Below are 22,376 nucleotides of genomic sequence, written 5' to 3' on the forward strand. Positions count from 1 at the left end.
TGCTGCTGCAAATATGGGGAACTGTCTAGCAGACTACAAACTCCTACCTCCTGTTATTTTAACAATAATATTAAATAGAAATCATTTACCTTTGTGTATTCATCATCAACTTATCCCTTACCCTTGATATTTGACTAGGACATTCTAATTAACGTACTAGCTATTCTGGAAATGTCTTTGATTCCTTTGAAAAGAGCTGTGCAGTGCCTTGGGAGTGAATGGCAAAAAGGCATCAGACAACCATCTTCTTTCCCAGAAATGCTCAGCCTCCCTCTGTAGCTGTAGCCCAATCCCAGGAAAAGCCCTACATTGTTTAAGTGTGATTTTGAAATGCTTCAAAGGAGCTGTCTGTGACTCTTAAGTGCTGGACACAATATAGACTTGGCCGCTTGCAATTAGTTTTATACCCAATTTTTCTCTCCTGTATTATTCATGGACTTGAGCTGAATACTGTGTGTACCTTTCCTCCTCTAATGCGCCCTTGACCTTCAACTTCACTCCTTGTGTAGAACGTTCTTCTCTTGGAGTTCACATGGGCATATCCCGGTAGGTACTTAAGCTTTGAATCTCAGCAGATCCCAATCAGGCTTAAAAAGTCTTTAAAATGTCTGCCACTTCCAATTAGCCTCATGTTTCCGCTCCAGAAAATATAGTTTTTTATGTTATTGATCAGATTTTTTTGAGATTATCTAGTCTTAAGTGTTACTGTTTTCTAGTTTCATTTTAATAATAATTGCTGCATGCATAATCAGAGCTATTTGGTCAGGAAAAAGGTTAGCGCAACTTGAAAATCTACATCTAGCAAGAAATAAAGCAGTTCATTTATTGATCCAAATGCTATGTCTAATCTTTATTTAGACATTGTGCTCAGCTGCAAGAGCCAAGAATTTATTTGTATCATTCAATGTGAATGACAATATACATGAATCCAGTGCAGGAAGAACAGCACTTTTTCCTTTCTTTCTTCAGCCACAGGGTTTTAGGTTGGTGGATTACATTTTTGGTTACATTTCCCGCTGCTTGGGGACACATTGAATGAGATATTATAAAGTCCATATTATATATTTACAGACAATGGTAAATTCACAATTAAAAATGCACAACAACTAAGGCTCAATGTGAAAGCTTGGTTGAAATCACTTTCTTCCCTGGTTCAATGAACGCACCAAGTTACAGATGTTACCCCAAGGTGTCTCCCCGTCTTAAGTCTGCGTATTTCCAGTCAGCTCAGCACTGGGTGTCTTGGGAGTTGCTGGGCCATTGTATATAAGGCATGTTTGAGAGATGGGCAAGAATCTGCTTTGTACTCCATGAGACGGTGGTAGCAAGGCAGAAAGTAGGAATAGATTCTAGAAGGAAACTGGAGACTCATGGAGGCAAAATGAGACGTTTTGTACCAATTCTGTTCCCTCTCAGCCATCTTCATCTTGCTGTGCTCAGAAAGGAACGAAAGGAGACTCCTAACAACTAAATGCAGAAGAAAAATCCATGCAGCGGGCATCAGAGGACAACTTCTCATCCCAGATGAAGATTTCTCTCCATCTTTTACTTGTCACCAACCACTTTCTAGCCGAGAATGTCTGTACCATTCTAGTGACATCACCTATTTTGCTTCCCTGACCCCTGGGGTAGAAACCATGAAATAACTAAAATGGAACTAAGAAAATTCCATTTGATGTCCAGGACTAAGAACTTTGGAAACATCACCCTATACATAACAGAGCTGTCACAAATAGTAAGACATTCACTTGCTAGTTTCCTGAGCATTTTGGACATTAACAAGAAATGTCACAGTAGCCTACACATTTTCTTGCCTCCGCTCCTTGGAGATGCTGCTTTCAGCTTCCTTGCATCTGGGAATTACAGGCTACACACATTCCTATGTTAGTTACCATAGAATTTGGGAACAGTGGGCGACTACTGCACAGTATCTTGTGCAGTTATGGTCTGAAGGGGTCTCTCAGCTGCATCAAACTATAAATAGTTGAAAGTGCACGGTTCGCCCACAGATGACACGCTTCCTCATCCCACTCTGGGTGATTCAAAGAAAGTTGGCAGTGGTGTGTGTGTGTGTGTGCACGCACATGCGTGTCCTTCCCGAGGGCTCCCACTTGAGTTTGTTTGGCAGTCTTGCTTGTGGAGATCTGGGCTTCAGCTCCAGCTTGAATTCTGCAGCTCCTCCCTGAGCCACGTGGGAAGAGGCTGCCTGAGCGTATTCAGCAATTTGGATAATTCAATGTTGTGCTCATGGTAGAAATCTGCCAGGAACATCCGGGACTGCAGGGCCCCCAAAGAGAGAGGATGCGTTAATGAAAGGCCAGGGACAACTCTTTCTCTCTCTCAATTATAACAGACATGCAGGAGTTCTATGTAGCTTACCGAGGAATCCATCTCTGGATATTTTCTCCCTTTACTCTTCCCCAGGCATTTGGTCTTTCCTCCGTCAAGCAGCTGGCACCAAAATCCCTTTGCGTCATCATACCTGAAAGGGAAGCTTACTTTAAACAGTCCTTTTATACACCTGTGCTTTAATCTAGGGCAGTGGTTCTCAACTTGTGGGACAGGACCCCTTTGGGAATTGAACGACCCTTTCACAGGAGTTGCCTAAGACCATGGGAAAACACATATTTTCGATGGTCTTAGGAACTGAGACACCAATTTTATGGTTGGGGGTCACCACAACATTAGGAACTGTATTAAAGGGCCTGGCATTGGGAAGGTTGAGAACCACTGATCTAGAGTGCTACGAAGGTTAACTGAATACCTTTCTAGTTTTCCTTTTCTTTCAATGCCTGTTTGGGCAATGATCTTGCCCAAGATCTCTCAGAAAACAAACAACACCAGCTTTACATTACAGGAACTAAAATGAAACACAACTGATCTCCTACATTTCAGGCTGGCTCTGCCTCCCTCTGGATAATCTCTGCCCTTGTGGATCAAAGAAGCTCTGAATCTGGTACGGGAGGGAGTCCTTGGCAGAGCTGATCTCCAAGGCAAGGCATCCCTTTGGCAGGAAGCCCTGTGAGATCTAACCTGATCACTGTCTATGGAGCCAGAGGGAAGAAATCCCTCCTGGGCATCCTGGCTCTCTACAGGATCCTCTTAGGCTCTTCCTCCTTGGTACAGTTTACTTATGGAAATTAATGTAGGCATCCTTATCCTGTTCATGGCAGCTCAAAAAAAAAAAAAAAGCAACGAAGTAAAAGGAACAATTTCAGATGAATGAAAGCAGCAGGGAAGGCAGATAAAGTGGTGTCGGCAACCCAGAATATAACAAGGGCAGCAATACATAAACCTCTGCATTTATGCTAGCAAGAATTGCCTCGGGATGGGTCTACCTTCTACCTCCTTTATTGGTGCCGGCTAGCCTGCCCAACGTGTCTTTTTTGTTCCCTTGAATCAAAATAAATGGGAACCACATGCTGCAAAATAAGGGGACAAAATAAGAGGACTCTTGAGCTCCAGAGGCATTCTTGAAAAAGAAATGTGTCTCTGCGTCTAGAAGTTGAGCTGCGGCAACTGGACCTATTTTCTTGGTTTGAGACATTTTGCTGCCCATGCAAGCAGCTTCTTCAGTCAGAACAAGCCTGCAATTTGGGGAAGAAACCCTGAGGCAGGAATGCCACTAAGGAAGTTAGGAGTTGGTACATTCCAAGGACTTTCTGCCTGCTCAGCTCCCCTAAAGAAATTTGTTCAGATTGAAGAAGCTGCTTGGATGGGCAACGAAACATCTCGCAGACACTTACTGAAAATAGACTGAATTTTAAGAAAATGCCTTTCAAGACCGTAATCACAGGGATGATTATTTTTATTTGGTAACTCCCCTTTAACTGAAGGATCCAGAATCCCCAGAAGATGGCAACAAGCTCAGATGTTGTTGTTTTAACTGCCACCATCTCATGCCATCGAACCTGCTTTGATGGGACTCTAAAGCGGGCAGCAAGTTTGTCTACCCTGCCAGCCCTTGGCAAACAAGCCAAAAGACTGACTGAAGTGGGAGCAATTAACAAGCTCCTGGGCTTCATGTCCACTGATTCTCATTATGTGGAAATGGGAAGTGATAAACCCAACCAGAAATGTTATGAATCTAGAGAAAGGGAGGGGCGGGATTCTCTGACCATATCCTCATTTAATATTTTGTTGGCCTAGAAGTGCTGTGTTCAAATCAGGTCATACAGGGAAATTAGCTTATAAGCACCTGTCACACAAATGTATACATGTTTTTACAAAGATTTCAAGACAAAAATGCCTCCATGCAAATGGAGAGGCCTTACTTTAGTGCTTGTGTGTAGTTGAGCAGTGGTGTAATTCCCAGAAACCGTTGAATGTTCTCCATAATGGAAGAGGGGCTCTGTCGAAGCTCCTGCCCATCAACTATCAGAATCTAAATGGAAGGAGAAATGGCCAAAGTTCTTGGTAAATCTAACCAAGCTTTGCATCAATGAAAGAAACTTTTAGTACAATCTGTAATCCTGACAGACTGCGACCTTCAATAATCTTGACCTAAGTCCTCTTTGTAGATAAGGAGACAACCCCCCATACAGGATCCAGCGTTGTGCCTTTACTGAGCCCATTGAGCCAACACTTGCTGTGCTTCTTGAAAAAGGATGCGAAGACATAGAAGTTCCTTTAGTAGTTAGTAACGGCAGTAACGGTGGTACCTATTGATTAACCTTGCATGCTAACTTGAAAGTATTTTGGCTTTTGCTTCAACTACTGATATTTTTGGGCTGCCCTACATTGGAACTGTTGCAATGATTTCAGAGCCCTTCCAAGCTTCATGAGGCGTGACATGAGGAAGACTTTGGGAAGTTTGTGCACGTCTCTTGATTGGGGCATGATCCCCTTTCACAAGCCTGCATCAGAAAGAGAATGTGTGGTTGTGTATTTCTTCTTAGGGGAGGGAGCCTCAAGTGCCCCACTAGCTGTAGTCTCATAGCCTGGAATAACCAGCTCTTCAGGAGAACAGGTTGTGGTTGGCTTTTTCCTAAGCTTTTTCCAACAGAAAAAGTAATTTGGCTCAATGTGCTCAATAAAAACATGGCAAACTCTGGGAGTTATTTGTTTAATAAATAACTCAGTGTATGTTTTAATAGGACTGAAGCAGTGGTGGGTTCCAGCCGGTACACCCTGGTACGGTGGCGGCTAGGAGCAGCAGTCACCGTACCAGAACGGTGTTTTGGTGGGCCCACCTGCCCGCCCGCGTTTCTTACCTGCTTTTAAGTCAACCGGGCCATTTGCACATGCACATGCAGCATACAGTGCCTATGTGACCTCCATTGATCAGTGGGTGGGTGTAGATGCGTGCCCGAGGTGGAAGCCTGGCCCCGTCACAGCGTACCGGTTGCGACGGGATCCGGAACCCACCACTAGACTGAAGTAAAGCATTTACAGCACTTCAGGATTAGGGATGGTTCAAAAGGGCTGACAATGTTCTCTCTACAGCATCTACACAAAATCTTCCCAGAGACTTGTAGAGTATTTCTGGATGATGCATATCACTTTAATGATATTTCCTGAACGAAGAATCAACAGATATCGCAGGTATTTCCTAATTATATTTGGTTGCCAGATTATTACTCTTTTTGTCCACCTCACTTCTTGAAGGAGGCAATTGATAAATTCCTTTCTCTTATGATTCAGCTGGCAAGAGAGAGTACAGAATTTTCTATAACCAGGGTTTGCATTAATGATGAAGTTCAAAAGTTCAAGAAACACTGCTTCTTCAAAGTTCCTTTCCACTCTGGGTCCACTCACCTCTGAAACCTAGAAAGCCAGCAAGTTTTTAATAGGGCATTATCTTAGTAGTTTTTATTCTTCTTGAACCTCTTTTTGTGAGACAGACCTTTGGTAAGTCTCACAAAGAGATATTCAAAAAGAATCCGGGTTTGCTTCTGCAAATGAAAGCTAATACATTCTGGAAACGTTGCTCAGTATCAGTTTTAGGGTTCACATACCATATTTTTCAGACTATAAGACTCACCGGAGTATAAGGCGCACCATTGAAGAGGTAAAAAATTTAAAAAGGTTTTGCACTCTGCAGGACATCCAAACCCTCTGCATGCCTCGTTTTTTGCACAAAAAAAAAAGGCATGCAGAGGCTCTAGGAAGCTTGTAGAGTGCTCCTGGGGATTTGGGGGGACAAAAACGGTCCATTTTTTGCTCATTTGTGCCCTCCCCAGCCCCTAGGAGCACTTTCCAGGCCTCCCAAAGCTTCTGCACGTCCATTTTTGCAAAGGAGGTGGTGTTTTGGGAGGTCAAAAAAGCTGTATTAAGTGTATAAGAAGCACCCAGATTTTCACCTTTTTTTTGAGGGGAAAAGGTGCATCTTATACTCTGAAAAATATGGTAAATTGCCTTCAAACATCAGCTCGATCATGAAAAAAAAAAGGTTGTACCTGCCCTGATGGAAAATATGTTAGCCATCTGTCCAGATGTACCGAATATAATCCAGGATTCAGACAACGACTCTGTAGATTATGCAGCTCTTGGGGGGCCTTGGGTCCAGCAGAAATGGTCTGGTAAAAGGTGTAGTTCAGGGCCACAGGGTCATTGTGAGCACGTTGATGCTGCAAGTGTGAAAAGTGAATTAAGAGCATAAAATTATGCTTTTCCTCATTCAAAAGGCAGCCAATACGTAAAGCTTCACCTAGGCAGCCTGGCCTTTCTGAGTTACCTGATACCAAGAGTAGGCTCGGTCAGCAGGGTTGATAAGGACAGCAATGATTTTGGCCTGTGGAAGAAGAGCTGCACTTCGTTTGGGGACTACCTCGGTGTCAAAGTAATTGGCACTTTTCTCAAACATGAAGTCTGTGCTGGCATTAGAAGGGATGGGGAAGAATTCCATGTACCTGTCAAGTTGAGGAAATCAGGAGAAAAAATAAGGGAATCATAATGATGGGGATGGATTTATTTAGAATTGAGAAATTTCTTACTATACACAAGAAGTTTGTAGGCACTGACAAGAGTACACACAAGCATTTGCCTTGTTCTGGCAGGAGTCTCTGCCCTCCCTCAGGCTGGATCGCCATGTTCTGATTCAACCTGAGATGCAATGAAGCCCGCCTTATGGGGACCGACACAAACACTATCCTCTCTGAAGTCTGCCTTGATCAGTTACTCCGGGGTTTCTCGATCTGGCTGGGGAAATTCTAGGAATTGAAATCCACACACCTTAAAGTCATCAAGGTCGAGAAACACCAACCTTGTCTTTGTTTTATGAAATGATAAATGCAGATGGTTAGATTAGCTACTCTGATCAAAGAAATGAAAACATCCAGATTTGTTTTTGCTTGATAGCCACTTCTGAATGTTTGTGCTTGAGATGGAAAAAAATGAAACTTTGCTGATTAGGTAAGTTTGTGATTTTAGAAATGGCTGGTACATGTTAAAGTTGTGAAAGTAAAAAGTTGAGGATGTAGCGTTATTATTTTATTCTACTGCACTAAAAAGAATCAGAAGTCAAGGCTTTCTCCCCTCCCCCTCCACTTCTTTCTTTTCTCTTTTCCTTTCCCCATTTTCCCACTATTTCCATTTTTGTTTTATAAAAGTTTAATAAAGTTTTTTTAAAAAAGAAATGATGAAGGCAAATCAGCGACCAACACAAGCATCCTTGGATTAATTAAAAGATAGCAATGTTATATAACATTTGAAGTTCACATTGTTTTATACAATCGGCTGGACGCTGGAACAAAAATAAGTTGCTAGTGCGAGGGAGACTCATGGAAATGCAACAGGATGTGGAGAATCTCGGCCCAGCTTTATGACCAGGGATAGGCAGGCAGGATCCAGAGGCTCTCAGAGACAATTCAATAGGAATCCCAGCACGTACCAATCAATTCCTTTGTGATAGTTGGGTCCATTAAAGAACTGGATCTCTTCAAAGGTGGATGGGCTTGGGAAATTGCTAGTCACAGCTGGGTGCATGGAGAGAAAGAAATGCACAGCAGTTGTTCCTGCAACAGAGAAATAAGAGGAAAACAAAAGCTTCATCAGCGTTATGTTGGGTTTACTTCAGCCATTAATAACTGAAATATCTGCTAGTTCCAAATACAGCTGGTCCTTGACTTAAGATAACAGCTGAACCCAAAATTTCCAATCCTAAGCAAGTAGTTGTTGCACCCCATTTTATGACCTTTTTTTGCCAGAGTTGTTAAGTGAATTACTGAAGTTGTTAAGTGAATCATGCAATCATTATGCAAACCTGGCTTTCCCCCATTGATTGGACGCTAGCTGAGAAGATTACAAATGATGATCACATGACCCCAGGACAGAACAACTGTCATAAATATGTACCAAATGCCATGCACCCAAATTTTGATCCCATAACCACGGGGATGCTGCAACAATTGTCAGAACGGACCATATGCCACTTTTTTCAGTGCTGTTGTAACTTTGATCAATCACCAAACAAATGATTGTAAATCAAGGACTCCTTGTATTTCTTTTCACTTATCCACTATAGCGGAGTGGTGAAGAATGCTGGTTTCCAGTTTAAACATCTTTTTGTACATTGATTAATCCCCAAATTTATTGAGTTGCTCATCTATTTTATCTCTGTTTGATAGGTCTGAAAGGAGTAGGGAATCTCCATGTAGATTTGCCCCTCAAGATTTACCCTCCATGGTAAAATCCTCATTAAACTTTAAATCTGCAGAGGGGAATGCCTGCTGTCCAGAGGCTGGTGAACTAGAGCAGTGGTTCCCAAACTTGGCAACTTTAGGACTTGTGGACTTCAACTTGAAGTCCACAAGTCTTAAAGTTGCCAAGTTTGGGAACCACTGAACTAGATAGAGCAAGGGCCCAAGTCCACATGGCCAGCAGTAAGGGAGGTGAGAAGGTGGAGTTTGGTGACATTCAGGCAGCTTTAGCTTTTCTACCTGGACTTTAAGGGGTACTAGGCTGACAGATGAAGACTGAAATCACAAAATGGAGACTCACAATGCATTATACAAAAGTCAAATTGTTAAGCAAGAGGAAAAATGCCATTGGGGACAAACGTTACCAGTTTTTTGAGGACCAATAATAAGGAACTTGGGAAGCCTGTCACACGTCTTCTCTTTTGACCAGATATCCTTATGTCGCTTGTCATCACAAGGGTTCTATGTCAAGAAAGACATCCACCATGAGATCATGTAGCCAATACATGACCTTGTATACATTAGGTAAGTAAATTGTATGAGAAGTCCCCAATCTAAGGTGCTTTGAAATGTGCTACTATGATACTGGGTGAATGGTCTACAAGAATACTGAGCTCTGGATCAAAGCTGTTTAATCACACTACTTTTTTATAATGTTATGAAAACATTTAATACATCAAAGCAGACAAAGGTATTTTTGAAAAGTTTATCTTTTGAAATCTGCATTTATTTTGAAGTTATGTTTGCTTGCTCTTGCTCTTTCCCTAATAGGAAATTCAAGAGAAGTAATTTTTCTAATTTTTTTGGCACTGGTCAAATTCCCCTGGCATGTGCTTGGTTTTGAGCAACGCATTTTAGGAAGGCCACTGACATGAGAGCATGTTCAGATGACAGCCACCGAGGGCTGGCAAAGAAAAATGGTTATGAGGAACAGTTGGTGCTGTGGGTGACTTTAGTTTGGAAGACATCTGATGGACATCTTCAAGACATCTCCAGCCCTGAAGATCATTCAGAGTGTTCCAGAAGATAGAATAAAAAATTGTGGGTTCCAATTTTGGATACTTTTTGGTTAGGGGGGATTTTGGTTGAGCAGCAGGAAATTGTAAGGGTTAGCATTCAACAATAGACCATTTGTTCATCTTGGTACCCATTCCTGGGTACCAAGATGAATACTGGATGCTCTCTCTTATATGCAGGATTTGGAGGAAAAGGGGTGCCAATCTGGTAGTATTGCAAGAATTTGAAATAGCTAAGGCAGGTGATATTATCTTCATTCAAGGTTGGTCTAGCTGGATTCTTAGCGTAGCATAACTTTTATAGCCAGTTTATGGGAGCAACTGATATTCAAAGACTCCAATTCCTTTATTATCTATTCTACCAAAGGACTCCTTAATTGCATATTATCAGAGGGAGTTTCTAGCAGTAAAAGAAAGCTGCCCACCCAGGTAAACTCCCCAGCTGAATTTCTAAACATAGGTATGCTAATAATCATCTCCACATTCCTCTTTCAAGGATTGATAGAGATGTCAGGATGTATTTACAGGTTAATGTATAATCTGGAGTGGTACATGAAGAAAAACAAAAACGGGTTCTAAGGTTATCTTTCTGACTAAGAGGAAGGTCAAATATGTGCTGACAATCAGTAATGCCTCTTTTGACTTTGTTTTTGTCCCTTGCTTGCCAAAGGAGAGCTGTCCCTGGTGTTTGTCCCAACAGTTTCCAATTCTACAGCCTTGAGACCTATTTAGGAACATCATTTTCCTGTCAAAATAACAGCCTCAGTTGGGGGTCTGAAGCTAGATTACCCTTCCAGGTAATCTGCCCACCCAACAGGACCTGCCACTGGAAAAATGGTTGGATTCACCAATGACCCACCTTGCTTATACATGCTGAATATGTATATGTACATGTACATATACATATTCAGTATATACATATGTACATGTACATGCTGAAAATGGAAACAGAGTCACTTCAAAAATGTCAAACTTCTCTCAAAAATAAAAGTTTCCTAGGTCCAGAAACAGCCATAACTTTCCATATTCCCAGTTAATTCCAAAAGAATCAAAGTGAAAATGAAATGCAGGAACTTGCATCTCTTGCAGCAAATAATAAAGATTCATTAAACTCTGAACTTTCTACTTTTGTATTAAGATCAAATCAAATCTTCAGCTGAAGTGGGATCAACGGGAGCCTATCTTAGACATGGTGGGAAAATCCACCCCCACCTCCCTCTCCCAACAATGCTTCCTCACCTGCCACAGAGGGTTCTTTTCTTCTGAAAATATTTCAAAATACTTTTTGGCCAACTGCATGGGAGGCAAAGTCCGAATACGAAGATTGGTCCAGCACTGCACAAATTTGACAAGGCTTTCAAAAGTGTAGAGCCCAAGCCGGTCATTGCCGTAATTCGACAAGTGGGTCATGAAGATGCTGATCTACAATGAAGGAAGGAAGTGGAAGCTTCCATTAGTATCAACCATCAAATGCACTTGGGACCCATTGCTTTGCTTCCTGCAGTTCAGTGGTGTGTTCCGGATCCCATTGCAACCAGTACAGTGCAACGGGGCTGGGCGTCCACCACATGAACACGCACTGCATGCATGCAGTGCACGCATGCGTACTTACCACCCGCGATGCCCAGCTGCTCGGTGGAGCGTTATGCAGGCGCCGTGCGCTCCGTGCGCATAAGCCCCCCCGATTGGCTCAAATACAGGTAAAGAGGGGGGCGGGCCCTCCAGAGCACCATACCGGAACGGTACCTGGTGCTCCCAACAGGCACCGGTACGCCCGTACTGGGACATACCGGTCATAGCCTACCACTGCTGCAGTTGCAAAGCATTCAATATCCAAGATCCCAAAGTTTTTGTTCTTTCGTTTGTTTAGATTTGACATTTACAGTCATCCTTGCTGCGAAAGAGGATATTCATATAAATAATTCCTGTGTCCCAGAATTTCTTGAGAAGATTTTAATTAATTCATCAGTTCCACTTAGTTCTTTTTTTTTTCTGAAAAGAAAGCCATCATATCTCTCAGCCTGTTGAATGCAGAGCTATTTTATTTACATTGCTCTTTTTATGTTTATTACATTTCAAGAGCAAGGAACTTGGGAGTCTCCTATTGGTATGACAAGTGCACACTTACTGAAAATTTAGTCTCCATCAGGGGTGGGGGTCACAAGCCAACAAAATACCTTTAGTTTCTAGAAATATGACCCCTGTATATCTTCGTGCCCCCCCCCAAATCTCATGGAAAGACCTACCCAAGGATTTTATTTATAAATTAATCTTGATCTGTCCAAACCAGGAGTGCCCAAACTTGGGAACTTTAAGACTTGTGGACTTCAACTCCCAGAATTCCCCAGCCAGTATGAGAAAATCAAACCTACAATTACTACTGGTGGTACCAACGGACTTCTGCACACCATAATTATTGCTAAGAACTTGGCAAATTTTTACTAGTTGCTCATGTTTGATCTTGCAGTAGTAACTCTATAACCTCTTGGTCAACTTTCACAATTCAGACAATTGTAGTTATGAGTGCCAGATACTATGAGCAATACAATAGACAGTTTAACTATGAATAGTATCTTAACATTTGAACACTCAAGTGTAGTTATCACATGGAAGACAAGTACTTTTATCTGTTGTGACCACAATGGGTGGCGCCAATTTGAGCTAAAGAACATGCTAGGAGAAGCATGTAAGATGTTATCAAAAGTTCTAGAGACTATCCGTTGGGTGGGGGTGGGGGCTGCAATTAGTGGAAATTTAGCCATGTCATTTAAGGGGTTTATACCCCAAGTTCAGGCAAGGCTGAACTTAGGGTGCAGACCTTGAAAATGTACAGTATACATAGTTAGGAGTGAAAAGCCATGTAAGTCAGGTCAGTGTTAATTTGCCTCTGACAGATTTGCTCTGTTTACATAACATGCTGTGTTCTTGAGGTAAAACTATTGTACAGAAAGTATAAACTATTCAACATCATTTTAGTCTAGTATAGTATGTGATATAAACCAAGGCAGTGTCTTTCTGTTCTACACCATTAGGCTGCCCTTCCCCTCCTTTTTCGGTCAGGCATGAGGGGGCGCTGTGGAAATTGGTGCCTTACAAAGGGAAAAGCGCTCTGCTTCGCTAAATGGGCCTGTTAACTCCAACTGAATTGGAGGGAAGAGGGTTGCTGAGGACATCAGCCTTCTCTGCAAACTCTTTGCAGGGTTCTTGCACTAAATGCTCCTTTCTGATGAACGGCTAGACAACCAGGAAGCCTTCAAGGGGGGAAAAAAGGAACAAGACAACCCACAGCGTCTAGAAGAGAATATCTGTAGTCCAGGGTTGAACTGCCGGGTCCCTGGTGCTCTCTGAGCTCGGTGGTTTTCTTGCAGAGGTTCCATTACTGAACTAGTTAACAGTGTCAGTGCTAGCAGAGGGCATCCATGAACACCAACTAGCAGTCAGAAAACAGGATGAAACTTAATTTCACAACACATGGACAGACTTAACCTTAGTTTTACCTGGGAAACTGTGAACATCCTAGACCAAGCCAAGTCCAAAAATGCCAGAGAATTCCTGGAAATCTAGCACTCGGACAGGCAAATAGAGTTAGACAAAAACTACATGCCATTCAAGTGACAATCAAAAAGACAAAAAGGAAACTAAAAGATCAAAACACTTCCTTGCTGGCAATCAACAACCAGACAAGCAGAGACTAACACCAAGATTAACACTAGAGTAGACCAACAACTGAGAAGTAAACAATACCCCAATTGAGGAACTAGTAACTCAAACATACAAACTAATATTCCCACCAACACTAGCAGAACAAGTCACTAGTACCTAAAATGAGAACAAACCCCGTTCCCTACTATAATGTCACCTAGTTTGGTAATGAAACATCTACAAGGAAATAACTAAGCACCAAAGACCCTATACCAGGAGTCTCCAAACTTGGCAACTTTAAGGCTTATGGACTTCAACTCCCAGAATTTTCCATCCAGAATTCTGGGAGTTGAAGTCCACAAGTCTTAAAGTTGCCAAGTTTGGGCACCCCTGCCCCACACAATCCATACCAGAAGGATACTGCATTTAAGTTTAAAAAACAACCCAAATTAAATACAGCTGCAATAAGTCTGATGCGGAAAAAAATATTCTAGCCCTTATGGAAAGGAGATTTCCAAAGTCTTGTTATATATACCAGAAAGAAACCCATTTCCCTGGAAGAATGTACAGCTCAAATGAATTTGGATGGAGGAAAAGCTGGATAGCTGCTTCCCACAAAGACAACACAGCTATAAGACTGAGAATCTTGGGTAGTAGATAGGGCTCTATCCAGGAGATTTTGCAGTCTGGAATTAACCTGCCTATGTATCTCTATCACTATTTCTAAGCTATTATTAAAGTTTTATCAACATGAGAGGAAAAACAAGCATATGTCGTCTATCCCAAAGGTGCTTTTTCAAAAGGCAACTGAACTTCCTTTGTTTTTCCCTGAAGATGTTTCGCTTCTCATTCAGGAAACTTCTTCGGAATTGCTCCTTGGATGAGAAGCGAAACGCCTTCAAGGAAAAACAAAGAAAGTCCAGTTGCCTTTTGAAAAAGCACCTTTGGGACAATCGTGGATGGCCGAGAATCTCCATAGCCAAAGTATGCCTGTTTCATAGCTTTCCCATTAACCAGATGAAAATGTTATGAGCTGGAGATACAAAGGGAACAGAATCTTCACCTGATCTGTGTGTCATGATGAAGAATTTGAACATGAGGAGTTTATCGAAATCCTGTTGCTAACTATACTTCATCCCAGCCAAAAAGAGGAGAAGATACATGGGGCAACTGAGACAGTGCAACCTGCCCTGTTGTGCTGCCCCGTGTCATCCTAGCATTCTGATGCATTTTCTTTCCCTCTTAACTGCATGCACTCTGCAGAGAAGATCTCCATTTTTCCAAATCAATAGACCACACTACCCATGTACTAGAGCGGTTGATTTTATTTTCTCAGCTGTGCTTGCTTGAAGGTCTAGGTTTGAATGTTTGATTCCATATTTTATTTCATTCATTCTTTGGTTCATATCTTCATTTCTTTTTTGGGGCGGTTGTGGAATAAGGACCTGAAAAAGGAGACCTTTTTGGATCTGGCTTGGATCTGACCACTCTACCCACTGTTGAACCCTAGAGAAACTTCATCATTTCCTGGTTCTGCACACCAGTCCCAAAACAACACATACTTCAGCCGGGGCTTCTTTCAGGTGCCACAAGCATCCCCTTGCTAATCAAAGCCTCTTTCTGCATTCAAGTTTAAATTCCTGCACATCTTTCAATTTTTATCTTAATGGTATTTAATAGTTTTTGATAAATGATTTAAATACCATATTTTTCAGAATATAAGATGCGCCAAGATTTTGAAGAGGCAAATTAAAAAAAGTTTTTGCACTCTGCAGACCTCCCAAAAATGGCCTCTTTTTTGCAAAAATGGGCCTGTTTTTTTTTCTTCAAAAAAATGGCTGTGCATTACCTTCAGAAGGCTTATAGGCTGCTCCTGGGGGCTGTGGGGGGAGGGAAGCAAAAACAAGCAAAGAAGGGCCCATTTTTCGCTCATTTCTGCCCTCCCCAGTCCCCAGGAGCACTCTGAAAGCCTCCTAAAGGTAAAGCATGGCTATTTTGGTGAAGGGGGCGGAGTTTCAGGAGGCCAAAAATGTTGTATTCAGTGTATAAGATGCACCCAGATTTCACCCTCTTTTTTGAGGGGAAAAAGGTGCATCTTATACTCCGAAAAATACAGTACATTCCATTCCTTAGAAACTGACGATGGTCTGCTCTCAGAGACTCATAAAGTCAGTTGGGCTATGACACAATTATCTCTAAGTCAGATCTCCTTCTGGCCTTCCCAGAGGGCATTCAAGTCGTTGGCCAACAGAATTATCTTTATTATTTAAGGGCTTCTAAAACTTAACCCAGGAAATGAAGGGGTGGAGCCCACAGATATCAGCTATAGCCAGCTGCAAGGTCCTATCGCTTTCTGTGATCTTGATGCCGTTTCCAATAAGCAGAAACTGATCCCTTGCAATATTTTTCCAGGATGTTGTAGGTCTCATTTGGATGCTTTATCACTGTATCCCTAAAGTATCAAAATAAGGATTCCAATATCTTGGAATCTACTACAGCTCATGAGGACGCAAATCATGATACCAGGAAGTTCTAGTATTGCTCCATACTGCATTAGCAAGGCCACATTTGGAACACTGCATTTGGTTCTAGTCACCACGATACAAAGAAGATGCTGAGGCCCTAGAAACAGTACACAGAAGTACACAAAGATGATGAGGAATATGGGGCTAAATCAAGACAAACGGCTAAGGGAACTAGGTATGTTGAGCCTAATGAAGAGAAGGCTTAGGGGAGACATGACAGCCGTCTTCCGGTACTTGGAGGCTTGTCACGGGGAAGAGGGAGCTGACTTCAAAGCACCTGAGGGCAGGACAAGAAGCAATAGGTGGAAACTCATCAGAGGGAAATCCAACTTGGAAATAAAGAGGAATTTCCTGACAGTAAGAATGAGTTATCAATGGAAAGGCTTGCCTCCTAGAGTTGTGGGTGCTCCATTGCTGAAGGTTTTCAAAAAAAGATTGGATAACCATTTGTCAAGGATGGTTGAAGGACTCCTGCCTTGGGTAAGGGGTTGGACTAAAAGACCCCCAAGGTCCCTTCCATCCCTGTGATTTTAAGTATGGCAACAGCAGAGATGATACCATGTGACCAGCAGCAAAGACTTTTCTCAATGACTTGAGGAAGTGCTTGACTACAAAGCAAAAAAGAGGTACACTGTTTTTAGCCTTTAACAATTTAACAATTTGGAACTGTGCAATTTGATAGGATTGTATAAATTAGCCTTACTAATGAATGTTATGACTGCAAAAAGTCATCTTCTCACATCATGAATGCTTAGTTTTTTCACTCTACAAACGCCTGGTGGAAAGTGCCATTCATTTCTTCAGCAAAAGTCAGAAAAATTTGACTGACAGCTCTACAGCTGCATTGGTGTCAAAGCATAATAGAGCCACCTGTTACCTAAAGATTCTTCAATAACAAAAACTTGAGAATGGAAAATACAATTGGCAGCATAATCAAATAGGAGAGAGATATTCCTATTCCTGAAAATGGATTTATCCTTGATTTATGTTTTTACCATACCAATTTTTCTAAACACAGAATTATCTTATTTGCTAAAAACTGAACTTCCATGCTTTTAAAATAAAATAAAAAATGCAAGGAAGGGGTATTTAAGTTAGTAGTCCCCACATCAATTAACATTTATTTAGTGGTCTACAAATGCAGAAAAAAAAGAGGAAGTCCACCACCTGAATGAAGACTTTTGTATTCTTATTACTTACTGGGTTCAGGAGCACCGTCAGGAAAAGTTCTCCACCACGAATGCTCTTGTCTAATTCCTTGGATCCACCAGGGTACTCATTATAGAATATAGTGTGAGTAAAAAGACCACAAGTCTGGCGAGGCAACACCTGGATAAGCCAGAGAGGAGGAGCAAAATTAAAACAGGGTGTTGGTTCTGGCTGTGAACTGTCACAGGCTGAGGGGAAAGGTCGAGGCCACAGATGGGCAGAATCCACTCCCTCCACATCAGATGCCCTGGCCTTCAGCTAAGATTCCTAAAGTCCCATGAAAACTTCTACAGAGGTAGAATTGAGATGGACAGGGACATTGCCAAGAATTGTTTATTTTCACATTCTTCAAAAAGCTAAGAGATGAAATAACTCTTCCTCAAAATATTTTTTATTCATTGTATAGAATTATTATCACACAATGAGTTGGACCAGAAATAAGATGGATTTGTGTGGTTATCTCTATTGAGCCAAGCTGTATTCTAGTGCCTTTCCCAACAATGAAACTCCATCGGGGGTGGGTGGGTCATACACCAACAGAATACTTTTAGTTTCTGGAAATATGACCCCTGCACTTCTTTGTGCCCCCCCCCCCCCAAATCTCATGGAAAGATCTACCAAAGGATTTTATTTATAAATTAATCCTGATCTGTCTAAACACTGTAACTGGAATGTCCTTTTAAGAATCCAATTACAGTATTGTTAAGACTGGTGGGTTCCATCTTTTCTATAGTCTGGGAGGTGTGACGGGGAAGGGTACTGTCACTTAAACTTATTGGCATGTCCATCTCACCTAATTAACTTTCAACCTGTTTTTTTGAGTCCCAACAAAACACAAATACAATACTTCAAAGTACGAGAAAATCAAACCTATTAACTCCTGAACGGGTCGCATTTCTTTTCTCCTCTAGGCAGTTAATAGGGCTCAGCATCTTCTTACCATGATTCCGTTATGGATGAACCCTCGGCGATATCGGGCAGGTCGAAGATGAGGATATTCCTCTGTGCTGGTCACCCCAATGTCCCAGACACTTTTCCATGCTTCATAGAGTTGGGCATGAACTGGATAAACCCCTGAGTGGTGGGGGGCTACTGCATAGCCCATGTCTGTAGGAATTCCATGTTCCTGGGATGTAAACAAATGTTTAAGAGTTTTACATTCACTTCATTGTTAGCAATTTAGCAACAGGGAAGAGAAGGGCAGCTGGCTATGGTGGAACAAGGATATATAGTTAACAAAGCAAAACTTGTTTGCTTGCCATAAAGTCATTAAGTAGAATGGACAGATAGGATGGACAGATCAATACAAATCAGTTACATGTTTAATTTCTCTAACATACAGAAGATATGAGAGAGGGTACAAGTTCCAGGTCAGATGTGAAATATTAATGAACTGGAAAGTGTGAAGCAGGAATTAGGAAGAACACAACACTTAGGAATTGCAAGAAATTTCGTATTTTCTGACAGAGTTCTGATGTCTATGTCACAGATGGCACCTGTTTTTTAAACACTTTCTGCAAATTCTCTCCTACTGCAATCTGTGGTATTATCTTTACATCCTTATCATAGAACTCAGCAGTGGTCATATAGTAAACTTGTAGCAGATTGAAACATTCCAAAAAGTTGTCCCTTACCAAAGCAAACTGCTTGTTGAGTTTCATTTGCTCTGCCAAGACAGTAACATTGTGAAAGAGATGTGGCTGCATGTGACTCCACATATGAGGAAACCACCAGAATTCCTTCCTGTTCTTCAAGAGCATATCATCTCCTTCATCTTCCTCATCTGTACCTGGAAGCCCATGGAAAAAGGACTGAGCTAGGGTTGCTGGATCATTATTGAGCAAAGATACTAAAAGGCCAACAAGACAAAACATCATTTACACTACTGCACAACAGATTTGAAGAATAAAATCCACCAGCCATTTGTTTTTGTCTCCTAATGAGGTCTTCACTGAGACAGGAAGCTCCTTTCACCTCAAAGAGAGAAAACCTTCTGCTGGTGTCACAGCAGATTAAGCCTCTGACCATTTGTCCAAAACCATTAGACTCAAAAACTTGGCTCCCTGAGTCAGTGCCAAGCACATTTAGTTAAGAAACCTATAAATAGAAGCAAGGAGCTGACTGATAAAAGAAATCTTGGGTAAATATCCTAACTGTACCAGTTATTTCTTTGTTTGTTATTTTTCACTATGCAGGAATTTGGCTTTCTTTTGAATCAGCAGGCTTATTTATTTATTAACTTAAAGCATGAATATAGCTGCCCATCTTATACCAAACTCAGGGCAGCTCCCATTCAAGATTGCCTGAATCTGGCCAACTCAGAGGAGTATGATTAAGCAAACTATGATTAAATGTGAATCCAATACAAATTTGCTCCTAAGAAATGGAATAGGTTCAGATAGAACGAAAAAAAAATCTTACCAGTGTGGTAGAATTTCCCAGAGAATCCCAGATTGAAAGTGAAATTGGGAACCAGCGCCCTCAACTTGTTCTGAGTGTTTAAAAGAGCCTTGCAAGAAAAGAAGAGAGAAAAGCTGAGAGAAACCATTCGAACCAGTTCCTTAATCAACTCACATGATGATAGGAATCCATACCCTTCTCAACAGTTTCTTCTTTCATGACTTTTACCAACTGCATAAACTGGAAGTTGAATAAGTCCAAAAGACCCAGCCCCAGCTGAATCTGCCTTCTTCTGGGTCTGGGTTTTGAGGAGATATTTCTTTGATCTCTAACTGTGCTGGCATTTTCTGGACTTGTGGCATCTTTCCCGGTCTAGACATTCTGAGCATTTGTCACTCCAGTTCAATTGTCTCCACAATCATTCTGGATACCTTTTCTGCTTGTGTGCTGTTTGTTTAAGGGTGGGTAATTGTCTCATTCTTTAAAACGCTATTTCATATTTAGCATATATAGTGCCTATACATATAGTTTCTAAGCAACCTCATTTGACTAAAATCCCTTTTGGTACTTGGCATCTGCATTCTGTGTTACTGAGTCCTGACATTCCAAAGCACCTGGGAAGGTGATCTTCTGAGAGGAAGATCATGCTAAGCAACTTAGTGAAGCCTAACTTGGGTTACTATAACAACACACGTGTCAGTTGATAAATTCAAAGAATTCCCATTTACCAGGAAACTGCACCAGTCCTCCTGAGAGCACCTCTCCACCCAATTAGGTTCAAGAGCATCCCCAAATGTCTGCTCTTTACAGGGTGTTTCCTGATTTAATATGCTCCTCAAGATCAGATCTCAAAATATCCACAAGCTTGATAATCAATCACCATCCATAAAAGGCAGAAATAGAAGGTTTCCAAACATTATTTGCAGATATTGTTCTGACACTTTAGAATATTGAAAACAAATCCACATTTATAATTGATTTAGTTTGACTGGTGTAACTTTCCTAAGCAACATTTATGAGATGCTTCTAACTTCTTTGTCACAGCAGGAAAGTATATTACTTCTAGGCAATGCTCCATACTTCTTTTTAAATTTTATTATGCAAATACATTTGTTCCTATAATTATATAAACTATTTTATTTCTGAAAATGATAACCTGTTTTTATTCTTTTTTAAGAACATACATGGATTGAATGAAAGCAAAGATCTTTATATTTTTGTAAGGCCAATTATATCTAATTTGCTCATCATATAGTTTAATTTTATTTACTCTTCCAAGACTTATTTTGTGCCCTTTGTTTTCTGTTCGCCCGGCAGATTTCCTGTTCTGAGTGATACTTGTCTCACTCAGATGCCTGGGCAGCTCGGGGAGCTGTCCAGCTCGCTTGCGGTTGCTGCTCTAGAGAGATGAATATCCTCTTCTTCCTTTAAAATTCCTCAAAATTATCGGAGATCCAGGATGGCAAACCGTCCAGTTGAAGGACTGAGTCGATAACTGGGCGGTGCTTGGTGGACCAGGGGCATATACCAAGAGCTTATCTGACTCAGTCCAATCAACAAGAGGATAAGGTCAACCCATCCTGGATACTCCTCCCTTCACTATGGAGAAAATGGGGGATTTCACTCTGCAAATTTCCATTTCGCATCAGTTTCCTTTTTTTCATTTTTTCACTCCCAATTTTTTCAAATGTCAGATAATAAAAAGACAAAAACAATATAAGCATATTGTGTATGTATATTCTTCCAACTTGCTGCTCAATGTACACCAGAAAATATGCATTTAAAAAAAATATTTTAACGATGATGATGTGGAAACAAGCAGCTAGATGTGTCACACTGAAACTAGATTTGACAAGGAGTTCATATACTTACATTCTGGAATTAATTTGTGAAAAACATGCCAACTGTTTGACATTGGAAAATGTTCCTTCACTGCACCTCTCATTTAAGAAGTCAACAAACTTGCAAAATTACCTATTGTTTTTTGTTTTGAAAAAAGAAGTTAATCTTTCCCCCTTGGCAAAGATTCTTTTTTAAATGCATAAAAGTAAGTATTATCTTCTTAGCATCAAATCCGTTCAACTAATGTCAGATTAATGTTCCATTTCACACTGCTAAACTGGTAAACAAAGTATGTTTTAGAATGATCTCATCTGAGTCTTTCTGTAATCACCAGAGAAGCTTTGCAAAGAGAGGTTAACTTTTATAATTCCACACAGCACTACCAGTGAAGCTCTAGGTTTCATCCTTGGCTGGGATCCCATCTTGCAACAATTTGGAATAAAGAGTCATAGAAATGTGCGATAAAAACAAAAACAATTGCTCGACAACCATCCCTTAAAAGAGGCTGGGAATTAGAAATGAAATCAGCAGGATTTCTAATTTGAGCTTATGCTCTTTGGATAAAGTCTGGCAAGTTCTCACCACCTTTGCACCAGGACATTACAGGTTCTGCCTATCTAACTACATTCATTTGTTGCGCCAACTTCCCCATTCTTGGGCACAGGACCACAAGCTGAGATCACACCACAGTTTTATAAGAAAGATGAAGTCTTGCTCTTCCTACTGTACCAAACTTTTGGGAAAGAGAAAACGGCATAAAGCCACTCTTCTTCTCTAAAACACAGTGCAACGTCACTATTAAAAATGAAACCCTGCTCCACTGAGTGCACCATCTTCTAACTACTTGGAAGACGTACCCTCCACTTCTTTCATTTAATTGCTTCTCCTGAGCAGAGGGATAAAGCAAAGTTGACCCTTCTGTAACTTTAGCAAGGGTTTAAAATCAAACCAAACACACAAACACAACTAGCCAGATTGACGACTATCCTGTTTATGGGCTCTTGTATTATTCATCAGGAAAAGATAGCCAGATTATTATATTCCTATCTTTTTCAACAGAAACCCATTTTTATGGGAAGCTGCATTACAATTATTACTATTTT

The 22,376-nt window shown here is 41.1% G+C and overlaps 1 protein-coding gene across 2 annotated transcripts in view; it reads right to left on the reverse strand.

The window, feature by feature from the left end:
* Positions 1-802: 802 nt before the first annotated feature.
* NDST2 (N-deacetylase and N-sulfotransferase 2) overlaps positions 803-22,376 on the reverse strand; it is a 72,666-nt gene continuing 51,092 nt past the window's right edge. Inside the window, exons 3-14 of one of the 2 annotated variants that reach the window (XM_014060533.2) lie at positions 19,453-19,540; positions 18,666-18,880; positions 17,972-18,157; positions 17,023-17,151; positions 10,895-11,077; positions 9,005-9,101; positions 7,832-7,955; positions 6,677-6,851; positions 6,399-6,569; positions 4,275-4,384; positions 2,380-2,482; positions 803-2,277 (exon numbers count right to left, since the gene is read on the reverse strand). In XM_014060533.2, coding sequence (XP_013916008.1) covers positions 2,152-2,277; positions 2,380-2,482; positions 4,275-4,384; positions 6,399-6,569; positions 6,677-6,851; positions 7,832-7,955; positions 9,005-9,101; positions 10,895-11,077; positions 17,023-17,151; positions 17,972-18,157; positions 18,666-18,880; positions 19,453-19,540 — 1,707 coding nt within the window. In that variant the 3' untranslated portion in view covers positions 803-2,151. The remainder of the gene's footprint in view (positions 2,278-2,379; positions 2,483-4,274; positions 4,385-6,398; positions 6,570-6,676; positions 6,852-7,831; positions 7,956-9,004; positions 9,102-10,894; positions 11,078-17,022; positions 17,152-17,971; positions 18,158-18,665; positions 18,881-19,452; positions 19,541-22,376) is intronic. The other variant, XM_014060540.2, reaches the window with a different exon arrangement.

The sequence above is a fragment of the Thamnophis sirtalis genome, unplaced genomic scaffold (genome assembly GCF_051295495.1).
Source record: "Thamnophis sirtalis isolate CommonGarterSnake01/CBP01778 unplaced genomic scaffold, rThaSir2_p1.2 scaffold_15, whole genome shotgun sequence".
In the NCBI taxonomy this organism is placed as follows: Eukaryota; Metazoa; Chordata; class Lepidosauria; order Squamata; family Natricidae; genus Thamnophis; species Thamnophis sirtalis.